The sequence below is a fragment of the Apteryx rowi genome, unplaced genomic scaffold (genome assembly GCF_003343035.1).
Source record: "Apteryx rowi isolate R43461 unplaced genomic scaffold, aptRow1 scaffold_182, whole genome shotgun sequence".
Taxonomy (NCBI): domain Eukaryota; kingdom Metazoa; phylum Chordata; class Aves; order Apterygiformes; family Apterygidae; genus Apteryx; species Apteryx rowi.
This window is the reverse complement of record NW_020448108.1, coordinates 497895-523405: the sequence shown is the minus strand read 5'-3', so window position 1 is coordinate 523405 and position 25511 is coordinate 497895. Positions and strand designations below refer to the sequence as shown.

The window sequence follows — 25511 nt, the reverse complement described above, 5'->3', positions numbered from 1 at the left end:
AGTACAGGGCAATTGATCATCTTCCCAATACAAACACTGCGGTATCTCCGTACTTTTTTGTGCTGGTGACAGACAACGCTTCTCCCTCATCTTATGTTCAGGTATAATCTGGATCCCTCACTGCACCCTTTTATTCCTCCTAGTGCAGACATACAGAGATCACAGTCTCTGTTAAACCTTTCCCTGAAGGCATTCTTCAGCTTTTGTTCTCATACCTACCTGTGTCTCTTCTCTGAGTAGAGTTAGTAACAGCTTCATCAAGAGTGCCACAGTTATATCAAGAGGCCTCTATATGCAATGAAAAACACATTTGAAAAAGGAACGTGGCCCTCATAAATGGCTATACAACCCTTATATATACCCACCACAGCTGACTAACGTTTCCTGTGAAAACTGGTGAGAACTGTGATTATGTACACAGAATATAAGTGAGAATGTGAGGATAGAAATAAGATCACAAGAACACTACGCTTTGTTTCTTGTGGAGAGATGTTTGATTATAACTCTTCCTTTTATCCAGCTCATAAACCAAATTTAACAGAGTTCAGATATGTTCTGATAATTTTGACATTTTTGTCCCAGAAAAGCTAATGGAGTTGAACAAAACTTGTGTATCTTCTTTTACAAGCATAGTTTCTCTTCACTTAATATAATCACTGCATTAGGTGAACAAGTATGTCCTCAGATTATCTTGACTGCTCTAAAACTTTCAACTGAATTCATAACTGTATGTAAAAAGAATTTTCATACTTAAAAATGCTATTTAGCCATCAAGTTATATTTTTATTAAACAAAGGCATCCGGTATCTCCAGAGCTGAAAGACAATTCCACTGAAGACCAGTGGCTCAACTTCCCTTTTCACTTCCCTAGGGAAATTCTGTCTATTTATGAATAAAATAAATAAACTGTAGTTCACAGTCAAGTTATATAGTCTTTCTTTCATCTTCGCTTACAAAATGACTTTGAAGGGAACCCAGAAAGCCTGACTTTTTGCCTCCATGTTTTTATTCTGACATGCAATAGAGAGCTGTCACTGTAGTCACTTTGGCTGTAGGCTTCAAATAAGCACTACTGGAAGCCAAATGTGATGACAAGTTTCTATTTAGTGACTCAAACATCTTCTTCTTCTTTAGTAATTGAAAGTCAACATGGGACAATTAAAGAATGTTTAGTTGACTGCAACTTTCACCAAGGATTTATGTAACAAAGATCCACATATCCAGTCCATTTCCAAACAGGAAAGTTTATGGAAATTCAAAAAGTAATTAGCAAAATTCATGAAGGAAAAGCTTACTAAGAGGTCTTAAACACAAAAGACATTCTCCTGGACTCAGTAAATGTTGAGTCACAAATTGCTGGTGAGTAGCATTTTAGGGAAGCGTTATATGTAAGAACATTTGCCCTATTCTTATCTCTTCCCCGTGCTCCTCTTTTGGCTGTTGTTGGAGACAAGTTAGGGGGTAAGACTGACTCTGTTCTGTGTCCTTAGCCAGTGAGAGTTTTTCCAGAGCCCCAAATGCATTCTGATCCAGGTTTATAGCCCTAAATCCAAATACAGCTGATCCCCCTCAACAAGATTAGCCATATACGCAGGGCACACAGAGCAACCCAAGCACGGAGACATGAGACTCACCTGTGCATTCATGCTGTAGTCCTTTCCCATAGTACCCTTTTTCACAGATGCACTCAAACTGGCCAGTGTGAGTGCCACATTTACAGCTTGCCATGACGTCGCAGCAGTTTTCATTTGCCTCACAGAGGTACGAACAATGGGATATATCTTCTTGGATGTAACTGCCAGAGGGCAGGTCTGAAATATATCAGTTTAATAACAAAAAATCCAACCAAATATCCCCCCACAGCTTTGCAATACTTCATTAGTGAAATGTTTCTTAAAAACCTATGTTTAAGTCCTGAGCAACAGTGATGGCAGCATGAAGTAGAACTTTGCTTCACACAAAGTACAGAAAAACTTGGTGTTCTTATCCTGGAAAAAAGTTTTCTGGAACCCATAGCACAAAGATCCCTAAAGTCTTTCATTTGGTTTCAACTGAGTCAAACACTAACTAACGCAAGAAATGCAGGAATCCAGTCTCACTTCCCACAGGAGCTCCTGAGACAGCTTCTCCTGACTTATGTGGATGCTGTCTCTGGGTCCGTGAGAGCATTCATTCATGGGACTTCCAATCAGTTTGGTTACGTTCTTTAAAAAAAACTCCTTTCCTTCTGTGCACTCCCACAAAATGATTACACCTTACTGGGAACAAAAAGAATGGCAGTAAAACACACTACTTATGTAAAAGTAGCATGCTCTTTAAAATTAAATAAAGGAAATAATATTAATGGCTAGTCTGATGCTTGTACTAAGTCTCATTCAAGTAGCAGTGGCTTACAAATGAAGCCACTAGCCATGAGACCGTGTGTTCTCACATGTCTAGCCATGTTTCTAAACCTCTTCTGCATTCAAGGCGAATATTTTGTTTAGAATAAAGTAGGTAAAAAAGGATAAAAACCCAGTCCAAACTCTTTTTCCTTTCTGTGCTCTTTCCAGTCTTATTGAATGTATAAGGCCAAAAAGAAATCATATTTATCTTTATACACAGAGATCTGAAAGACTTCTGAACAGGCTAGCTCTTGTTCCTAAACACCAAAAGGCACTGAGGGTAGGCCTGAGATCTGTGCTAGGTGTCTCTTTGTCTTTTGGAGAACCACACATTTGACTGCCAGTATCATGTATTCATACAAAAGTTATACTGGGCTAACAGCTCAGTCTGTTCCTTCTCAGGCAAAATGAAGAGTTGAATGGATGTTTGTGTGCATACACCAAGGAGAAGAATTTAGCTCGCATTTTGTTGATTGTGAGTTAGTCACAAACTGTTTATCCTTTCACCTGAAGAATGAACACCTCTGCTGGAAAGTGAGAGGAAAAATAAAAATAAAAGGAATCACCATTATATGAAATGTAATACAAAGACAATATTGGAGATCTTTCTATTCAGACCTGTGTGCTCTCTGGGACTTCTGAGATTACTACATCAATACCTTCATGAAGAGCTCTGCGTGCCAAAGCTTCAAACTCAGTAAAACTGTGAAGAAGGTAACAGTGGTCTTCTTTTGGATGGGAAGCCATGTCATTCAGTTCTCGGATATTCCCTTGCCATATCCCGAAGGTGAAGATCTCCACTCCAAATTCACGCAAGGATGCTGCAATGGGTCTTGGGTCTCCCCCATTGGAATATCCATCAGTAATAAGAAATATCACCTTTGTGGCATTTCCACGGGCATGCCGCAATATTTGCTGGAAGAGAAAATGAAATGGTACATCTCAAGCTGATCTGAACACTACTTTCTTCCATTATGCAGCTCCTTCTATTTGGGTTATAGCAGTTTGACTAAGTTTTTGCAAGACCACACGTTATTAACAAAGATAAACCATCTGCAAACAGAGACTGTGGTTACATAAGGCCAAACACTGACTCACACTTCAGATGTCCACAGTCTGCCCAATCACAGCTGAAAAGAGACATTTTCACACTGAACACCCGTGTGACAGCAAAGCTCCTGAGCTGTGCTTTAGCAACTCTATTTAGACTGCAATTTGAATGGTTAACACAAACATTGAAAATCCATTGCAGGATTTGTTCCTTGGGACAAAATTTCAGATGCTGCCAACTGTCTTAATCTCAAGAGAGTGATGTGGATGCATGTCAGCTGACAGTTTGGTCCATTTTGCCTTACTGTTCGCCAGATGAATGCCATTCGGCTCCAAACTTGTTTGACTATTCAGGAGTAGGCAAGGAGCTCACCAAATCTGACCACGCAAATAGGCTGAAGATGTGCTGCAAATGGTGGCATGCCCACTCTCATTAACATGGCTTTCAGTATCTGCTCCATGAACAAATTCCAAAGAGTTTGTAAGGGGTAACTTAAGAAAAACAATTATTAGGAATTATTTTGCTCAAAAAAATCCCCACATCTATTGGAAAAATTGCAGAAATTGGCAGATCAACAAAAAGAATCAGTCAAACACACTTGAAAACAGCTCTCACACACCTATCATAGCAACTTTTTATATGAGGAAGCTCATATAAGCAGTTAAAGTTTCCACAGTGATTATCTGGCCACAGGCCAGGGAATTCTGTATTTCCACATTTTCCTTCCCACCTTCCATCTGCCTTTTCCTACTCTAACAAGTGAAATTTCCAGAAATTCCGGAAAACAAAACAGTGACTGTGTCATTTACTTCCTGTAAGACAGATGGAAAAGAATTTTTTACTTACAGTGAGTCCACAAACAATTTGATTACATATGTAAATGGACAGAGAATATGTCTGAAAGCACATACACATGCATGGGTATGAGGGAGAAGGCAGGAGATGGAAGAGATGCTGTCCAGAACAGGGATCTTGAAAACAATGCAGCTCAAGCACCTGATATGCAACACAAAAAAAAACAGCTATGCTTGCTGAGGCCTTATAAGCCTCTCTCTGTAGAGGGGAAGTTGAACAGGTTTAGAAACAGATGGCAACATGTGATTGGTTAGAAACAAGTTCTTACTGAGGCTATATCCACTGCCAAGCTAAAAATTTACAAATCGAAAGCAAAGAATTTGCATACATCTGCTGTTCAAAAAGGTTCCAAAGAGTCACCATGCATGGGGTGACTTGCTTCCCTAAATGTTACCTTGAGCATCCCTCCTGCAGTCAGGTACTTTATCTTTACTAACTGCATAACTGCACTAGGAAATTGGGGTCTAGATAAAAAAGCAGTCTTCGATACTGTAATTTTCCACATGGAAAATGAAATCCCCAAAGTGACAATTACCACCAAAGTTTCCCATGCCACCATGCATTCAATGATTGTGTGTCAAGTCAAAGCTGGCAAATGGCTATAAAGTTTAACAAGGCAACCAATTAAAGAAAGAGAAACAAATGCGACTACAACACTTTTCTTTATTCTGTGCAAATAGCTCACCCACAACAGATTCCTGTTAAAAAAACAAAATTCCTTGTCCTTTGCACACTTAAGTTCTACTCTTATTTCTCTGCTAAGTCATTAGCAGCAAATGTGGCTTGGAAAGAAGGCAAACATGACTTCAAAGCATATAATTTCAGTATGAGGCACACTTACTGTGATATCTAGTGGTTTTCATCAAAAATTGACAGTCTAGATGAGCAATTAATTTAATTTCAGCATCACTGCACCTATTTCCTACCAGCTGAGACTATGGCTGTAAATATCTAAGGTTAAAGAGGGAGAGAAGTGGTGAGATTTGCCAATGACTTCACGGGAGCCAGCATTTTACCCTGTCTTCATAGTCGCACAGTACTTGTAGGGAAAGCAAAGGGGACAGATGGGCACAGCAATAAAGACAGCTTCAACAATAATATTACAGTAACCTGGAGAGGTCACTTGCTCCAGCCCACTGCATCAAGGATGTCATTTGTGACAATGGTACATCTATTTTTAACTTGTTCTTAGAGACCTTCAGTGCTGGAGACTTCACACGGGCAGCCTATTCCACTATCTTTACAATAGTAAGCAGTTTCACTTGTCCAGAGTCTCCCTGCTGCAGTCATTTCTTCTCCTATTTCCAATGGGAAGAGGGAAGAGATTCTTCTCTTCGTCTCTAGAGCAACCTTTTACCGAAGTGGATACTCTTCTGGCATCTCATCTTAGTGAGACATCTATCCCTACTTGAGGGATAGTACCCAGACTGGACACACTATTCCAGCACTAGTCTTACCACAGCAAAGACAATGTATATTGTGCTTCCTGGGTCTTATAGGCAACATTTCTATCTGTACCTCCCAGAATGGCGACTGCTTTTCTGTTGGTAGCACATTTTTGCTTTTCTTGCGAGTCTGAGATAACTCGTATGATTTGGTATGTTTTAAAACCATCTTAGGTTTTGATCCACTGAATTCTAAGGGCCACTTGTGATTTACTGCTACTCTCTCCCTAGTGAGCATTTAGGCTGCTGGTTATTTCTACCCCAGCATAACATCCTACATTCATCCCTGTTGAACCATACTTTTTCTCCCTTATTACAGTTTTCCAAGATCACTGCAGTTTGTCCATCCTGCTCAAAAACTGCCAACAGCCCTATCTACCCTGCTGCCATCTACAAATGAAATGATTATTCCTTCTATAGAAGGAATAAAGAGCATTTCTGACAATATTCAGTAGCACTTGAGCAGGTCATGCCCTACAAAACTCTGTCCATTGCATCCTTTCAGTCTGGCAGTGCACTAGTTCTATTATTTACTCCCTGAATACGTTTGTACACAGGTAGGCAAAGCACCTCCAAAAACGCTATGCTGCTATGCTGCGGACTAGAAGCCACCCCGTCTGTGTAATTATCACTCTTGTAATTAGCCATAGTCTGTCAGAGTAAGAGCAATTATGTGGTCTCAGGTGATGTCTGTGGCCCTGAAGGAAGGATTCTGAAAGCATCCCATATTTTCTCCCTTTTCTGTGAACTTATGTAAAAGGAAGCAGAATCAGACCTTCAGCTTTGTAGCATGAAAATACTTTACAACCAGGTACATTTTAATAATAGATTAAAATCATTTTAAACCAATCTAAACCCAGCACAATAAATTACATTTGACAGTCCTTCTGAGGACGTTCATAGTGGGTTCTGAAAATCGTGTCATTGTATTATAAGCAGTAAAAGTATTTAAGACACTCTTACAGCCACAAATTCCAAAAAGGCAGGTGAACTGAGCTGAGTAAAGTATTATTACATAATTTTAAACTAAGACTTTTAAAGTAAAACTTGTCTGGTTTTCACCTTAATCAAAGCCTCACAACTTGGACCAGTTCAAAGAACCTGCAGGGATTTCATAAACTTTTTTGCTAAGCGAGGCCAAATTTCAGGACAATTTGATTTGATTTCAGGTACCTAACAAGCAAAACCAAGCCATATGCAAAACAAATCAAAGCACAGAAAAATGGCACTGTGGTCTGAAAGGGTGCCAAGGAAAGCGCTGCTGTTGGGCTTGATTTTATTACTACTTGTATGCAAAACCCAAAGGGAGTGAAACCAAACTCTCCCTTAGACACACATGCTTTGCAAACCAAACCTATTGTTCTTCATGTGGCTTGAGTCATAACTGAAAAACCAGAATGAAGTGGAAAACTGGAATGAAAAGAATCAGGCAGATAAAGACAATGCAAAAGAGAGTATGAAGACACATATTAGCAAAAACACAAATGCCTCATTTCAAAGTGCCCCCGGAAATGGATGTCATACTCTATAATAAATGGTAGTGGAGGTAGAGAAGGCAGTTCTATTTATAATTAAAATTTGAGAATTAACATTGCCATTTAAAGACAGAATTCAAACAAATTAAATCTTTATCAAACTTATTGACTCTTCAGGCCGAAATTCTCCACCCAGGATATTTTTCTCAAGCTGTTTCAGTGAAAATGGGTGTTATTTCTGAAAACAAGATGAGGAAAAAAATATGTTCCAGCCACATTTATTTGTTTTGTGCAACTGTCGCATCTCTGAGCTTTGCAGCAGGAACTTTCAACCTGTGAATCACCACTATATTAGAAGTGGGCATCTACCATCTTTGTGAAGAAGTAGCCCCCACATTAGAACAAGTTGTGAAACTCGTGTATGAGAGAAAGAAACTGCAGCTTGCACATGTTTAAGAGACATTTTGGAGATTGTCAGTCCAATTCTCTGAAGATCCCACCTGCACTCAGCTTGCTCTAGCAGAATGATTATGTAACCTAAGACCATGTCGTAACACATACAGAAGGGGGAACAAAGCTTAATTTGGCAGCTCCTGGCTTTGCAAGTTCAGTAATATCCTTTCAGTGTAGTTTCCCTCTGTGTGTAGCATAATGCTGAACAAACTCTGCATATGAAGGTACCAGATGGCACTACACATTGCCCCAGTTTTTCAGCAAGTGACACTCACAATGGCTAGCAGACAAGCCTCCATATCTTCCTCAAATACGTGTCTGTCACGTGTCTGCATGGCCAATTAACAAGCTAGCTTGAGTCCCTGCAGTCTAGCCAGAGTAGCACAAATCTCGGAAAGGACTAAGTAATTCTGATGAGTAAATTGTGGTGCCACATCTAGTTGGAGACCTGTAGCTATCAGTGTCCCCCAGGGGTCAGTACTGGGTCCAGTCTTGTTCAACTTCTTCATCAACGACCTGGATGAAGGGACAGAGTGCACCCTCAGCAAGTTTGCTGATGATACAGAACTGGGAGGAGTGGCTGATACACCAGAGGGCTGTGCTGCCATTCAGAGGGACCTCGACAGGCTGGAGAGGTGGGCGGAGAGGAACCTCATGAAGTTCAACAAAGGCAAGTGCAAGGTCCTGCACCTAGGGAGGAATAACCCCATGCACCAGGACAGGTTGGGGGTTGACCTGCTGGAAAGCAACTCTGCGGAGAAGGACCTGGGAGTGCTGGTGGACAAACTGACCACAAGTCAGCAATATGCCCTGGCAGCAAAGAAGGCCAATGGTATCCTGGGCTGCAGGAGGAAGAGGATTGCCAGCCAGTTGAAGGAGGTGATCCTTCCCCTCTGCTCAGCCCTGGTGAGGCCACACCTGGAGTACTGTGTCCAGTTCTGGGCTCCCCAGGACAAGAGAGATACAGAGCTACTGGAGTGAGTCTAGGAAAGGGTCACTAAGATGATTAAGTACCTGGAGCATCTCTCATTTGCGGGAAGGCTGAGACAGCTGGGACTGTTTAGGCTGGAAAAGAGAAGTCTGAGGGACAATTTTAGCAATGTGTATAGATATCTTAAGGGAGGGTATAAAGAAGATGGAGCCAGACTCTTTGCAGTGGTGCTTGGTGTCAGGACAAGAGGCAACAGGCACAAACTGAAACCCAAGAAGTTCCCTCTGAATCTAAGGAAAAACTTTTTTACTGTGAGGATGACTGAGCGTTGGAACAGGCTGCCCAGAGAGGTTGTGGAGTCTCCATCCTTGGAGATATTTAAAAGCTGCCTGGACAGGGTCCTGGGCAACCTGCTCTAGGTGACCCTGCTTGAGCAGGGGGGTTGGAGTAGATGATCTCCAGAGGTCCCTTCCAACCTCAACCATTCTGCGATTCTGTGAATTACAAGGGAGCTCTGCTCTACAAAACTAGACTGCCACCAGTGCTCACTTCAACCGCTATGCAGAGTAGACAGGCCCTCTGCATCCTCCAGTGTGTACAAGAAAGGTTTGCTGGCTGTAGGACCTGTGAACACTGGCTTAATGAGCTCTCTTAACAGTGAGCATTATGGGCCAGAGTAAGCGGGAAGCTTCAGGAAAAGGCTGTTTTTGAGGGGCAAATGGCATCCTTAGCTATATGAACCTGAGACAAGGCAAGCAGCCAACAGGTTTTCTGTCTTCTGACTCTGAAAGGGCAACCTCCTCTTTGGGGCAGCACTTTTTTGTGTCACATACAATCACAAATAGAAGTAAGGGGCATGAAACTGTTTTGCTGCTACCTGACATACTCAAATATTCAGGGACCAATGGATCTGAGCAGAGAAACAGAGTCTGACAGGATTGCTGCATATGCCCCTAGAAAACAAAATAAAACAAAGCCATTAAACTGACTGGCCCTTACGTCTTGCAGCTGTAACTCTAGATGTAGAATCCCGGCTGTACAACAGCAGAGAGAAAGAACAAGAAAAAGAGAGAAACATTCTGTGTTTGAGGAAAATAATAAAAAAAAGGAGGCATAAATCTATTTTTAAATCATTTGTATATGTCTGGTGGTCCAGTTACTGTTTTGTTTCTTTCTTTAAGCATACAGTAACATAAAGTACAGCCACTGTCTGGAGCAACTGGCAATCCAAGTAATGGGCTGTTTTCACAGGTCTTCTGGTAAGCTTTAACATTACATACAGTCACTACAGAGCTGCATCACTCTGCCTTTTTCTCTAGTATTTTTGTAGCATTTTACACCATTTTTGTTTCCTTTAACCATGACCCACACTGCTCTATCGCAAAGAACCTTTCCCCTTACATCTTCAGAAAGCCCTTTTGAAAACTGTTTATTTTCCAATAGAAATTTCATCTATTTTAAATGGATATCTTCACTTAAACCCCAAACTTGCAAGCATGCACACAAGTGATTCGATGCATTCTGCCAGTCCCTATCAACTCTGTGGACTACCAATCTGTATAAAGATGAATTTCACTCATGACAAAGCTCTGCAGGCTTTTTATAAGTTGTCAGGTTTTGCAATAAATAAAAAAGCATAAGAATCCACCAAACAGTGCTGGGAAGATGAAAGGATCCTGAAAACCTATTTCTTGGAAGTATGAATATCCACATCTGCTCCTGATTTTAATTTCAAATGAAACTGTGAGCACTGGCATTACTTAAAATGAGGTGCTGAATGACCTTATTTGAGAACATGTCCTATTTGATCACTATAATAAATTCATAATAAAGGACAAGTATAAACAAAAGAAAACAATTAATGCTTTTCATGACCACTCTTGAAAGTAATGCAGAGGACCACTAGAATGACCTCCTCTTTGATTATTTTAGTAACTATTTTGTTGTCTACCCTTCTTTCACAGGAGTGACAGATCAGTCAGTTTCTGTAATCCTTTCACTCCTTTAGCAAAAATACAACATTCTTTTCACATTAGCAAAAAGTTATTACCATCTGTATTGTATTCAATCTCAGTTAAGTGTGTACAAATATCTGGCAGACTCACCATTTCCTCTGTGCCAATAACAGCCCTTAGAATTAAAAAACGAAGTCTTGTGCAATAAAAAATTGTTGTACAAAATCCAGTTCTAGAAATTCACTACTGCAAGGTAAAATGAAATCCTACTAGTGCAGTCATAAAAAGAGCTAAATCACTGATTTCTGAGCTTTTAATATTAATTTATAGTTTGTAAAAGTCATGGGATGAGCTGTGTCCAAGACCAAAGACTTCTTTAGGCATTTAACAGCCATAACAATGACAGTGTTGAGGCTCTTTGTTACTGCCTTGATTACATGTCCTGCACCTAATCCCTAAACACTTGATCTTGGGCCTAATCTCTGTCCTTATTCAGGCTTTTAAAGAGGATTTTGCCTATACAAAATTTGCTATTAATATATCTGTCTACAGGGAAACAAACTGAAATGTGTTAATCTATCTCACTTTAAAAACTAGTTTTCAGATAACATCAGTCATCCACAGGATCCTTGCCAGAAGAAGGCTTGCCTTAAAAGGTTTAAGTTGGAACCTAGCTATCAAAACAACATTATCCAAGCATTTATCACAAAAAATGTACTGCTCCTTGTATGCAGTGTAGGGAATACCCTATCTTAGGGATACAAAGCAAATGCTATTAATTATAAGACAGGAAGAACCATCACTGTACCTCAGAAGTGAAACACAAAGTCCTCTATTACAGAGTCATTTATCCCTTCTACACCAATAGAGCACTTACTTACACTGAATTTGTTTTCATCCTAGGAACTACACTCTGGGATCAGTTCTGAATAAACCTGATGATTCTTTTCCCTGGAGGATCACTTATTCACAATGAAATAAATAAATCCCATATTATAATATTACAGATTTAATATAACAATATAAAATACAACATGAATAACTATAATGTTCATATAGTAATAAATTAATAATAAATAAATAATAAATAGGAATAAATAGGAATAAATTATATTTTATTACAGAAAACTGTGAATACGCATATATTTGACCAATACACTTGGCCAAACTTTCTTTTTTTAACTCAAAAATATTAAAACAGTATGTCTTAATTTCTCAGCAATGGGTTTAGAAGATCTGCATGTCATTCACAGAGGGAAATATTAACGCTAGTGACCTGTACACTCATTTCGCTCTTTACATCACTAGTTAGGTTGCTCTTCTGTAATTCCACAGATCTAGATGTAAACCCTTGCACTGCGCTATTTGCATCAGGAGACATGGATGTGGGGCTGTTATGGACAAACATGCTCCTGAGTTGTAGTATTCTGCAGCAGGCTTGCCACTCTCTCCTGTCTCCATTTCACTCTTCCATGGGCAGACAGAAGCGATAAGGACACTAATGAGAGTCAGAGAAACTCAGGCCTTAGGACTTTACCAAATGCCTCCTTGCTGCTTTCTCCCTGACTGTGAGGAAGATTCCTAAATCCTCTTGTAAAGCTCACACTTTGTTTCAAGCTCCTTTTGCTTTTGTTTCTCCTGCAGGTAAAAATGCCCAAGTCTGAAAGAAACATTTAATCTAAACAAATATTCTGAGTCCTCCCCCACAAAAAAGCAATATTGGGACCAACCCTAGCTTTTGGTGAGGTTGAGGTATTTTACTACTGAATCCTGAGCAGTCCTGAGAAACTTGGTTCTTTCACAGCAGTAATGGAGAGTTGTGGTGTGACATAAATAATGTTACCCTGAAGCATGACACAAATATCAGCCTACATAACGGAATTGACTATACTTCCAGTGCTCCCTCTGTAAAAGAACAAATGTCTGATTTCAACACCATTTTTTGTTGTTGTTCACTGGACACTGCTATTTCCTCTGCTTCACTCAAATAAATCTCTTTAGGTTTTTGCCCCCTTTGTAGGACAGGAACTAAAATTACTCCACAGTTACAGGTTTTGGATTCCAATTGCCACCTTTCACCCTTCCTCCTTTTGGCTTTTTCAAAACTTTCTTCTGCATTGCTATGCAAACTCTAAGGAATCTGAGCTCTTATCTGACACAATAAATTAACTAATAGAAAAGGTTTCCCTGAATATTCCCCTAGCAGGAACTGCATACAGAATTTAAGGAAAAGATGTGTCTGCAGGATGCACCTGTATATTTGAATATGCTACAAGTAACAGGCTGTTGAATGTAACAATCAAACAGAAATAACAAATGTGTAAAATGCAGTGACTTCATGCTAATCAAGTATTACCAGGATTGTTACTTCCCTTTAACAAACCATATACTAGATATAACAATTTTCTGATGATTCGTTTATGCAATGAGTGGGTCTTCAGAATCATGTAGTTAATCTATGCATGTATCTTTTTATCTTTTCTATCCTCTTCTATCCCCTTTTTCTTCAACCTTAAATTTTCCTTGCTGAAGTCATCTCCCCATCATCTTTCAAAATTCCAACCTGAATGTGGTTTTTTGCATAATTTTGAGAATGAACTTTCCATCTCTTGTCAATAACACAGTGTGAGAATCTTAACTAAGAAAGCAAGTCATCTTCTTAAATGATTTCATAAAAATAATAATAAATTATTTTTTGCTTAGCCATAGCACTTATCTTCCAAGCATCTCTATGTATCTGGCAGGTATGAACTCAGTAGGTCTCACAACAGAGAGACAGACATTCTCTGGATCCACATTCTTTGAATCAAAGTGTACTGGTAAAAAAGCCAGACATGCTCATGATCACACAGGAAATATATGGACATATCATCTGAGAAGGGGCTGAGAGAGCTGGGACTGTTCAGCTTGGAGAAGAAAAAGCTCAGGAGGCATCTTATCAGTGTTTATATACATCTGATGGGAGAGCGTAAAGAAGATGTAGCCAGACTCTCTTCAGTGCTGTCCAGTGACAAGACAAGGCAACAGGCACAAACTGAAACAAAGGAAGTTTCCTACACGTAAGAAACAACTTCTATACTTTAAGGGAGGTTGGACACTGGAGCAGGTTGCCCAGAGAGGTGGTGGAATCTCTGTCCTTGGAGATATTCATAACCTGCTTGGACGCAGTCCTGGGCAACCTGCTCTAGGTGACCCCGCTTGATCAGGGGTTGGACCAGGTGATCTCCAGATGTCTCTGCCAGCCCCAACTATTCTGTGATTCTGCTGTTCTGTGAGGCAGCAGGAACATAACCTGACATCCAGTTCATTTATCACTAACCTAACTTTTTTCCCCTCTTTATATAGCATGGATTCTGACTGTAATGTCTGTTAAACTTTCAACTCTTTAAAAAGTACTGTTGCCCAGTTAACAAATGCCATTTCAAGCATTTTGTACAGTTTTAAAAATGAAGAAATTATTCTTATCTCAGAGAGCAAAGCTATTCATTCCAACTCAAGACAATCATATTCACATTGCACACTTTTTTATAAAGACTATTTCTTCCCTAAAAAACCCCCTAATCATTGCTTTTGCAATGACAGGAGCTACCACATAAAATCTTGACCTAGATTCAGTTCCACATAATTGCTAGTGCTAGTTACTTGGGTCTGGTGATTTGAAAATTTTGGTGGCATGTAGTTTTGGGCTCCAACTTAGGACAGATGGAAAGCACCTAGTTCCCAGGAAATAGCTTACATACATATCCTTCTGAGATCTTCTAAATGTGACTTTAAAAGACGAGGGAACTCAGATACATGGCCATTTCCTCAGCTCTTGGTGCTGTGCAACCTTTTATCAACAGCTAATCAGGAATCTGAAAGGCTGCTGCAGGTTTCGTGTGTTGATATTGTGTGTGCTACATTCACAACAAATGCGTCCATTTGTTGATATGCTATGTACCTTATTCAAAATACCATCTTGCTAATGTACCTTGGTTTGAATTGAAGAAAGGAAAGTCCTTTTTCTTCATGTTTTCTTTGTCTATGAGCAATTTCCATCATTAATAGAACCAAGATGTTACTTGATTTATCCAGTACTGCTCCAGTTTTTTGCTGTTATTAAAAAAGACTCCAAGCTATTTTACTGAATACATAATCAATCTTCATGTATTTTCATACCAGAAATTCATACCATTATTGACTGGTGTATTTGCCAAATATTTGTTTCCTTTGTGTTTGTTTTAAGCATTCATTACTCTAAAAATGCAGGGAAAAAACTGAATAAAATAATTAATTCCAAAAGGACGAACACAATTCATGATCTGGCCATCTCCTGCCAGCTGTCACACTCAAATACCTTCTGAATGCCTTCTTTTGCTCCAGGACTGCTGGAATGGTGCAACATGAACAGATAGTTTTGATAAGAGCTGTCCCAGCCCAAGACTGCGTGTGTGTGTGTGGGAGAAATAAGACAGACAGTGGGTCTCCCTGCTTTGCTGTTTAACCCCTTTGTCCAGCAAAGCACCACAGTTCTGAACGCTAAAGCCTCTTATAAGCTGCCTGTCAGGTTCCACGAGGTTCTTCGTCTCCATGGTTGAGGTTACCAGACAGACTCTGAACCACTGTGAATATCATTGTTTTAACAGGAGCTTTTGTTTTTAATCACGTCAACATCATGCAGAAGTTAGCAACTCAAAGACGTGAATATGGTCCTGGTTAGCTGAAGAGCCCACCTTTGAAAATTTTAGTGCTACTCTATTGCTTTAGTAGTTAAGTATTCTGGGCCTTATCTCAGCTCCTTCTACCAAGACAGTCACTGGGAAGCAGGAGGGGACAATAAAGGACAGAGAGCAATAATGGCACAGAGTAATTTTGGTCAAATTCAGCCCTCTGTAAGCAGAACATCTTTCAGACTCTGTAAAGGGCATGCTTCACATGAGTAAAAAATTCCTATCGCTGTTGCTAAAAGAGAGGTGCTTTTAAGGGTCTGCAAGTAGGACAGTCAGAAAGTTCTGATGGCTGCAAATGTCCTGTCATGCCTGCAAAGTCTAACTTTCTACTTCCAGTAAAAGTGGAACTTGAGGAAAGAGGCTAAAAGTGTGTTACAGAACATGCAAAATTTATTACAAACAGAATATTAATGCTGAGACTTGTATCAGGAATTACTGCTAAATATGATGCATTGTGCTGAAAAGGCCTCTCATAAATCAATGGAATGAGTTAAAAATAAAACAACTTTTTTCCTCCTTACCTCTTAAAAATTGTAATACCTAGACTTTATTTCCTACTCTACACATAAATTGCTTAATAGTGTTTCTGGTTTAGCCCTGTGTCTCTGTGGAAAAGCACTTTGTAAGACTCATTCCTGTGTGAAGGTGCTAACTTTGAAGGACAGGGTGGGACACACCATACTTTGTGCCAGACTCCTCCAGCAAAGGCTCTGAGAGAGGAGTAGAGGACAGAGAGAGGTGTTCCCAGGAATCTCTGTCCCTGAAACATTTATTATGAGATCACCCAGTTACCATGATGTTTCTTTAGAAAAGCTTCCTTTATTGTCTGTTAGCTCTGTGATGGTATCAGTGAGATTTGTGCTAATTCCCGCAGCAATGTCTCACATTGCTCACTTTACTCTGCCTCCATATGTTACACCAGTGAGATGAGCTTTGTGGTATTAGGCTGTAAATGATGACTGCACCTTCTGGTAGAGGCTCTTCTTATCATATATGCGCCGCAATGGATGTTGGCATACCACTCCCTCTCTGCATCCCCAAACCTCCTCTCTTCCTTACTTCAGACACAGCTGGTTGACCAAACAGGTCAGGAAGGCTGTGGTACATTGCACAGTGCAGGTCCTCCTAGGCAGGAACACTCATCCCAACAGGCCTCAGGGCTAGAAGTCACAAGAAATGTCCAGATGTGCTCTGATCATATGGCCTCTATGGCTAGAATTAGATCAGCTTTCTGCAGCCTATGGAAGCCTGCCAAGGCAGGTACAGGAGGGTGAGACAAGGAACAGCAGCCTGGTAATGTAAGTTCCTTTGCTGGTGGTGCCAAATTCATCAGCAATGAGAGAAACAGAACATCTTTCCTTGTGCTATGGTTGCCCACCTTCTTCCAGAAAATGGCGCTTTTTTGCCTTAGTTTATCATATCTCTCATACTGTCCATCCTATCTTTCATACTTAGCACTTAACAACTGCAGAGGATCAGTGTGGCTACAATACACTAACACGGGTGGAACAGTTCAAAATGAAAGGGTCACTATAATACAAATGAAGAGCTGACTTCAGGTAATGGGATGACTCATTTTCAACACCTCAGAAGGACACATGCCATTAGTAGAATATATAGGGCACTTGCACGTTTCCTTGGGATCTCTCTTAAACACTGTAACAGTTTCTCTGCTTCTCAAAGTGCATGCATGGCATTTCCTATTCAAAGCAGATGTAAAAGGCAGAAAATCTGAGCTCACCTAAAGATTTGGCCCTAGCTGCTCACTGCATCATTCAGCTCCATCCTACACAGCACCACCAAAGGCTACTCTTTAGGGCTGAAAGTCATAAAAAACTCTTTACAGTTATGTGAGGGTTCAAACAATATACTCGATGATCTTTTCAGTCTTAAAATTCTGTGAAGTACAATCAGAAATCAGAGATAGTCACTGGAAACTAATAAACAGCGATGCACTTTCTGCGGATCTTTAAGAAGATTTCAGTGGAGACTATGATGTATATGAGATTTAACATGGCTTCAAGGTTCTTCCTTCTGTTAATTATCTATAAGCTCAATTATCTTTAAATAATGCAGAATAAACTCACAGTAGTGCAAGATGCAATTAACAATACGCCATAATTAGCACCTCAAAAACAGTAGAACAAGAAGAACTGCAGCTACAAGTTCTTTTATGGACTAATTTGTCACTCTCAGAGGTAATGACTTGTATGAATAAACCACTAGGCCAGGAACTGTGCAACACTGTAGGGATGGATGAAAACATGCACTCTTTCAAGCCAGGTTTTCAATAAACTATAAACGTTGCATGAAAATATTACAAGCCATCCCATTTAGTAACAACTGTTTCTTTATACAGCATGTTGCACCACTGTTCTTATCCCTAATACTAGTATGAGCATATTGTTGAAGTATATTCCAAGGTATAGAAAATTTGGCTTGGAAGGACATGCAGTCTAAAGTATTTAACAGGTCTGACTATTGACTTTCTCAAGCCATGGGAAACAATTCTTTAGAAAGCAATAAAAAGCAGAAGAGCCACCAGTATTTCCCCCCCCCTTTTTTTTTAACCGAAAATACCAAGTATGCTTGCTTCCAGATGCACTGGAGGAGGAAGAGCATGGAGAATAAAGGAGATAAAGTGGGAGCTTTATTTCAATTCAGGGTCTTAGGTTAGGTTAGGTGGTGCATCTATGTATCCACGACACCCCACATACTCAGTAGAGAGGGAGACACCTGAAGAAACAGTACACCTAACTTGCAACTGCCATATGGAGATGCTACTCCTAAAGAATGACCCTACAGGTGGTCTGTGTACGGCAGTAAGATTCCCAGGCTGAAGACTTCAGTCTGTGCCTGAAGTCATGTTAACTCTCTCCTCGGTACTTCACACTGATTAGCTCAGTTTGCCAGGTTGAATGCGCAAAAGGGTAGCCTTGCAGTATCCTTCTGTGCTGCTTGGATGACACACGTTTTGGCTTTTTAAAAATGAATTACGCTTAGCTTAAAGGGAGGATAATAAATGGCTAATCTGCTAAATACCAGACTTCCAAATCAAACACTTCTGCTTAGAGTAAAATACAGGAGACAATTCTGAGGACACAGACAGACCAACTTCTAAGTAATAGGTCTTCACCAAATAAAATCTCAACTCCACTCAGCCCCATATAAGATACTAAACAGAGCACTTCTTGCCAGTTCTGGCTGGTTTTTTCCAGGGAAAAAAATGAACGACTCAGTAACTTCTTAAGGTAGCTCCATTTCGGGCGAGGCCTAAAGACAGTGAACAACACACAGATGTGTTCCCTGTCTCTGACCCTGCTGTATAAATCTTGTGAGCACATCCTACACCAGACTGCAGAATGCAGGATGAGTACTTTTTCTTACAAACTCTGCACTGATTAAAAGTGATTTAGAGCTGAAACTGATGAGGGCTGACAGGAACTCCACTCCCAATTTGCTCAGTTACTGTTAACTACTAGCTGTGCGATTTCAAAGGTGACCATGGAGGCAAAGCGGGTTGACTTCAGGTTTTTCACCATAATCTGCAGTCCAGATTCCAAGGTGGTATCAGAGCTTACAGAGGCCCACTGTGTGTGTCAGTCAGTCAGCTCTAACTGACCACAGCTGCCACTAGATATTTAGATCACGGTACCAGAGACAGAATGGAATCTGTTGCTCATTCAATATTAGCTGCTGATTCTTCAGCAGTCATAGGAATAAAAATCCATAAATACTTTTTTGGTAAACGGATGGCATACGTGACCATAAATGCACAGCAGGTCTTCTGAGTGAGAAGGTAATACTTTTACATTAAAAAGTTTAAAAATCACTTACCTGGTATGAAAAGTTTTCCACTTTATTTTGCTTCAATTATTTTTTGTTATGATTTCAAAATGAGATTTTGAATCTGATAATGCATTGAAATTAGAAGCCAATTATCCTAGTGGGTAACAATGTTGCATCCTGAACTTTCTTGTGCTTTTGACATACAGAAGAAACAAAGCCACCATCACTTATTTAAACAAGCATTAAATAAGCATTAGAATTGTTTATCCTAAATTGCTATATGCTTACATTTTTTTCAGGGTCAGTTTTTTCATGTTTGTTAATTGGATGATAACAGAACACTGAATTTGACATACTGGTTGGCTAATTGTCATGCTCCCTCAAGAGCAGGTTAGATACAAAAGCCAGATTTTATTTCTGAAGACCAGACGCTGTCAGAAACAGAAAATGTGTCATTTAGATCCGTAGGTGTTGTGACTGACCTTTGATTTTTATATATATATCACTGACTTCAACGGAGTAAAGCTGGATTACAGAAGGAAAAAACCTGGCTTTTTAACATAAGAATTACCACAACAACAGAGCTCCTCCCAAGGTCCTTCTCAGGTATTGCTTTGCCAGGTTGCTTATAACAATTAATATGTCTATTCAAGGCAGGATGTATATAAGGTCTGGCTTCGACTCAGCAGCACTGCACAGCTACAACTTCAAGTGCAGTTTTGAAGAGAAAAATCCCGTTTTACTTACATTTGAAGACAGAAAAAAGTCTGTCTTCTTGTAAGCTGCTATTCATATTTTGTCAAGAGGCTACTACATGGAGTAGTTTAAACAATCTGTATTTTCATCTTTTACCCACAACATGTAGTGCAGCTTCATGACGTAAAAACTGTCCATCAGCAAAGACAGAGCACTCTTTTCTTCTTCTGGCACATTTGAGAACTGTGATGAAGGTGAGAGTCTTGGGGGGCAGGGACGAAAATGCACCGTTAACCTTCCACTGCTGTATGGTGGCCTCCCATTTCTGTTTCACAACTGATCTGCCAGGAAGCGAACACCCCCCCTCCCATGAGGTGCAACAGCTGTTGTTACCAGTGGTTACCTCTCAGGACCAGAAGCTTCGATCAAAACACCCTTTTATCTGACCCTGCAGGGTGCTGAGTCTTTGGAGCGGGCAGCGTCGGGTACCTACAGCGGGGAAACTCGGCACTTCACACTGTTGCGTTCTTTAAATGTGTCCCTCAAAAAGCAGCAGTAACTTCAGTTCTTCCTCGCCATCAGAGCACTTCTGCAGCTTTCCGAAATGCACTAAGCAACGTGCTTAACATGTACGGCATCTAGTTTTGTGCTGCCCATCAACTCACTATGTGAAAAATTGGAGCCAAAGAGTTTTGAAAAAGTTCTGCTTCTCCCCCTTCCCTATACTGCTCCTGGCTACATGTTCCTTAGAGGAAAGGCTGCTGAACATGAGCAGAAGTTGATGCCTCTAAACAAACACTACTACAGATATTTTGCTATGATAAATATGTTTTACATAACTCCACATCTGTTTTTTCCTATGATGCAAAACCTAAACAAACAAGAGAAAGAGTCTCAAGCCACGTACACGAACATCCTTCGCAGGATGTTTTGTGGATCTTAAACCGAGTTACAAACAACTTCATGCCATGGCTCTTTCACTTTTTTAAATTAACTATTCTAGGTACCATTAAAGACATACCCATACTGCAAGCCATATTTGATTTAACTGCATGGAAGATACCACAGAATACGTTTTACTCTTACCCATGCTATAGCGTTCAGACATAAGGTGAGAACTGTAGCATCTTATGTTTCTCAATCAGTACTAACATCTTAGGAATCTAAGGCGTAAAAAAAACCACCTGCAACAACACAGTCACTTACTCTGACCTTACGTTACCTAGAAGAGTAATGAAGCAGACCACGATAAATGTAATGTTATGTCAAAGTAGCCTATTGCCATCACCTAGTTTTAGAACCAGAATACAGAGGGTTTGAATGGCACTCTTCAAATACCCAGATTTGGTACCCATTTTCTAGCACTCTATCTACTTCTGCCTCATATGCTAGCTAAAAAAGTGAAAACCACAGACTTCTTATGAACTGTAAGAGCCATAGTCAAATATAAAGAAGGAGAAAAAGTTACACCAGCTAGAAGGTTAGCCTGTAGACCATTAAACTTTACTAAGGAGCAGGAAAAGTGTGAACAGTAAATCTTTCTCGAACATGCAAAAATTAGATTTGGTAAAAGTAAAATTATATTTGAAAACATTGTAGTATGTGCAGAGATGAACACAACTGTGAAAATATGTCTAAATAAAAATGACCCTGAAATGTTATTAAAGCTAACTGTCAGAATCCAAGTTTAAAAAAATTTCCTTCACTGGGAGGCTTTAACTGGCAAGCATGACAAATTCACCATCAAATTCCTGCAATTTTAAGCTAGCATAAGAAGTTTCTGGTACATGTAGCAGCAGAAGATCTCTTTCCTGAACAAACTAAACGCACAGCAAAATGGATTGTTTTTTTCCGAACCTGCAATTAAGTTCTGCATCATGCTTGAGACGCCTAAAGTTTTACCAGGCAATATTACCGACAGTGTTCAAATCCACTTCTGTTTCGTACTATGGCTATTTGGCCAAGCTACAAGACCCAATGACTGAAGGGCTCTGGAGAAAAAAACATCGCAGCAGAAACTCTCTCTTTAACACTTAACTGCTGAGAGAAGTAACACAAACATCAGGCTTCTTTAGGTCAGTGAATAGAGTGAGTGTCATATGAAATCCAGAACCAATTCCCCAAACTGAACTTTGATATTAAGGCAGCCTTCTTCGTCTGGGCATTGTCCCTGGCCCTTGTCCATGGCACATCCTTCATATTCCTATTTACTTTCTAGATTTCACCCTTAATCTGCTAGGTATCTGGTAAAAATGACAAAATGTGGTTCACATGGCAAAAGTAAGCCTTGACACAACACAGCAACTCTGCATTAAACCTCTCCACAAAACACCTCCGGAGAGGATAAAAAACTACAGAGCCAAGGAGAATCCCCTTATTTTTTGAAAGATGGATGCAGCATAGGTATGAAACAGTGCATTAAACTGAACGGCATTGCTTCCAGGGGGTGTTAAATGGTTTTGCTGCCACAGGCTGAGACAGACAGACTCAAGCAACTGCTAAATAAATCTTGCTTCTGTTCATTTACCACATCCTGCTCCCAGGTCAGCCACCAACTGCTCAGATGACCTTAGAGATGTCACTTTTCTCTCTTGCCTGAGGTTTCTGTAGAACTGGGATAATGACACAGGCTTGAATTAGTCTCTTTTAAGACCCACCAACGAAGAGTGCTGCACAAAGATTTAAGCATTTGGATTACTGTAATGATCTACTTTCCTTCATTTTCTGATATTGCAACACACAACTGATACTATTTCTGGGAGTTTGTCAAGTTTAGCGGAGACTTTTGGTTTTGGAAAAGAAGCAGAGAATTCTGCTTAGAAGCAGAACAAACGCCACATTAAAGCATAAGAAGAAATGAGACATTTTAGGAAAGTGAAAGAAAAAAATAATTATGGTTGTAACGAAAGTCTTTTAAAAACAAAGGACAGGAGTATAGGAGTCCAGAGGGAACACCAATTTTGCTATACTTAAAATACTTCTCTAAATGTATTCCAATAGTGGTATTTTAAACACAGAACAGTCCCCAGAATGGATAGTATCCCCCTAGAGTTGTAATTTGTCTCACAGGAAGAAGACAAACAGCACAAAACCACAACACAGTATCTTTAACCAAGAGCCAGCAAGCAATGTGAGCATGTAACTTTGTCACTCTGTTGCAGTTCTCCGTGCCATCGTGTGAAAATGATTCTTCCCAAGTTCTTAGGAGACCACAGCGTAAAATGACAGTGACACTGGTGCACCCACAGGATTTAGCTGGGCTCATGAAACTAAATGGTAGGTTTCTGAACTTAACTTTTGTTTATTCAATTTCAAAGGTATGATTAGTCAGGACTGCATATTGAACAAAACAGACTACATCTTTTCAGCTCAGGTTTTGTTCATAGTGCCGTTACTTTTAACTTGTTTCTCTAACTTATTCCACACAGCTTCCCCGAGAATGCATCCATATCAAATCTGGATTTCACAATGGAAGATCCAATATGATTTCTTAAAGCAGGATTTCTATGTGCAACTCAGGGCACACTGGAAAATAAGTCTTCCTGTCTCCTGCCAAATGTGAAGAAGAGAATAAGAACACAAGCTGCTGATGTGCCTCCTGCATTCGTCTGTACCTCCTCTTTCATCTACTCCAAAGGGGACTGCAAAAGGTCTCCTGAGAGAGGTACACAAGATGCTCAGATACTGGGCACTGAGACTGCGCCCATACCAGGAAATTAAATGTGCCTTGGGAATGCTCCTGGCACAGAGGTCAACGGCAGGGAGCAGCCTGTGTCCATCCTCGTAAAACAGCTTCCAGAGGAGACCGGCTGCCCCGGCTGTCTGCTGGAAACCTCTGGCATGGTCAGGTGCCAGCAGACGTCCCGGAGCTGCTTGGGCAGAATTGGTGCCGTGAGGCTGTACGGCAATTCAGAGCTACAGATGATTGTGTTAGTGCCTGGAAATGCTCCTGGACGTGCTTCAACTTGCTGGTATACACACTGGCTAAGAGCACCTTTGCTGGCCATCAGCAATTAAAACATTCATCTGGAGACAGTATGAAGACATCCCTGACTGCTGACAGCTACCAGGCACCCAAGTCCCACTGCTGAGAAACACGGCAGGCTTTTCAGGAGCCAGACTTGACTCGGAAATATCTCTATCAGTTCTGAAATTGGGACATTGGCTCCACGCTCCTCCAAAGAGCAAGTTTCACACATTTATTTCCAAGTGCAGCAGAAAACAGGACAGTCACCAGCACAGACACCATGGAAAGACTGACTCGCCATGCCGGCTGAGTGACAGCACATACGGCACTGCTCTGCCCCGCACGCCACTGCCCCACATCCCACCCACCACACGGCCCCACACACCTTAACATCGCACTGAACACCACCGCACCACGTGCAGCACCACACGCACCACCACACATCACACCTCGCCATGCAGCTCGCAGCGTCACACCACCCCTCACCGCACGACACAGCACCGCAAACCTCCCGTCGCCACACCTCCGCCCCTCATGACATGCAGCACCACACACAGCACCAGACACCACACATCCCACATCGCCACCCCACCACACGCAGCACCACATGCCTCACCACTGCACCTCATCACATGCGACACCAGACCTCACCACGCACCTCACATCGCCACCCCAACCCATCTCACCATGCACCACATGCAGCACCACACACCTCACCACGCACCTCACATTGTCACCCCACCACATCTCACCATGCATCACATGCAGCACCACAAACCTCACCATGCACCTCACATCGTCACCCCACCCCATCTCACCATGCACCACATGCAGCACCACACACCTCACCATGCACCTCACATCGTCACCCCACATCTCACCATGCATCACATGCAGCCCCACAAACCTCACCATGCACCTCACATCGTCACCCCACATCTCACCATGCATCACATGCAGCACCACACACCTCACCATGCACCTCACATCGTCACCCCACCCCATCTCACCATGCACCACATGCAGCACCACACACCTCACCATGCACCTCACATTGCCACACCACATCTCACCACACACTTCACCATGCACACACCACACACCGCCCCACTACGCCTCATCACATGCAGCACCAGACACCTCCAGACGCACCTCACATGGCCACCCCACCACACGCAGCACCACCGCACCTCATCACATGCAGCACCAGACACCATGCCTCATCAGGCACCTCAGATTGCCACCCCACCCCATCTCACCACACACCTCACCACGCACCTCACATCGCCACCCCACCCCGTCTCACCACGCGCCACCAGCAGCACCACACACAGCACCAGGCACCTCACCACACCCCAGCCCGCCTCGCCGCGCACCACCGGCAGCACCGCGCACCTCGCCACGCCTCATCACACGCAGCACCAGGCACCGCACAGCCCGCCCCGCCGCCGCCCCGCCGCCGCGCCGCGGGCGCTCACCGCCGCCTGCTGGAAGGCGCCCTTGGTGTAGGTGCCGCCGCCGCGGTAGGCGATGGCGGGGATCTCGCGGCCCAGCAGCGCGCACTTGTGCTGCTGCGGCCGCCGCCGCGAGATGTAGTCCACGCGCGGCACCACGTTGCCGCGCGAGGAGAAGGTGACGATGGCGACGCGCGTGGCCGCGGGCACCACGGGGAAGTCGGAGAGCAGCTTCCTGACGAAGCGCAGCTCGCTGACGAAGTTGGCCGGCCCCACGCTCGACGACTCGTCCACCAGGAAGACCAGCTCGAGCCGCGCGCTGCGCGCCCGCAGCCGCCGCACCTGGC

At 41.8% G+C, this 25511-nt stretch overlaps 1 protein-coding gene across 1 annotated transcript in view; it reads right to left on the bottom strand.

Annotated features, from left to right (window-relative positions):
• The window catches only part of SVEP1 (sushi, von Willebrand factor type A, EGF and pentraxin domain containing 1), a 130549-nt gene extending 105044 nt beyond the window's left edge, over positions 1–25505 (bottom strand). The window contains exons 1-3 of the mRNA XM_026061554.1: positions 25189–25505; positions 3044–3299; positions 1635–1811 (exon numbers count right to left, since the gene is read on the bottom strand). Coding sequence (XP_025917339.1) covers positions 1635–1811; positions 3044–3131 — 265 coding nt within the window. The 5' untranslated portion in view covers positions 3132–3299; positions 25189–25505. The remainder of the gene's footprint in view (positions 1–1634; positions 1812–3043; positions 3300–25188) is intronic.
• Positions 25506–25511: the final 6 nt, after the last annotated feature.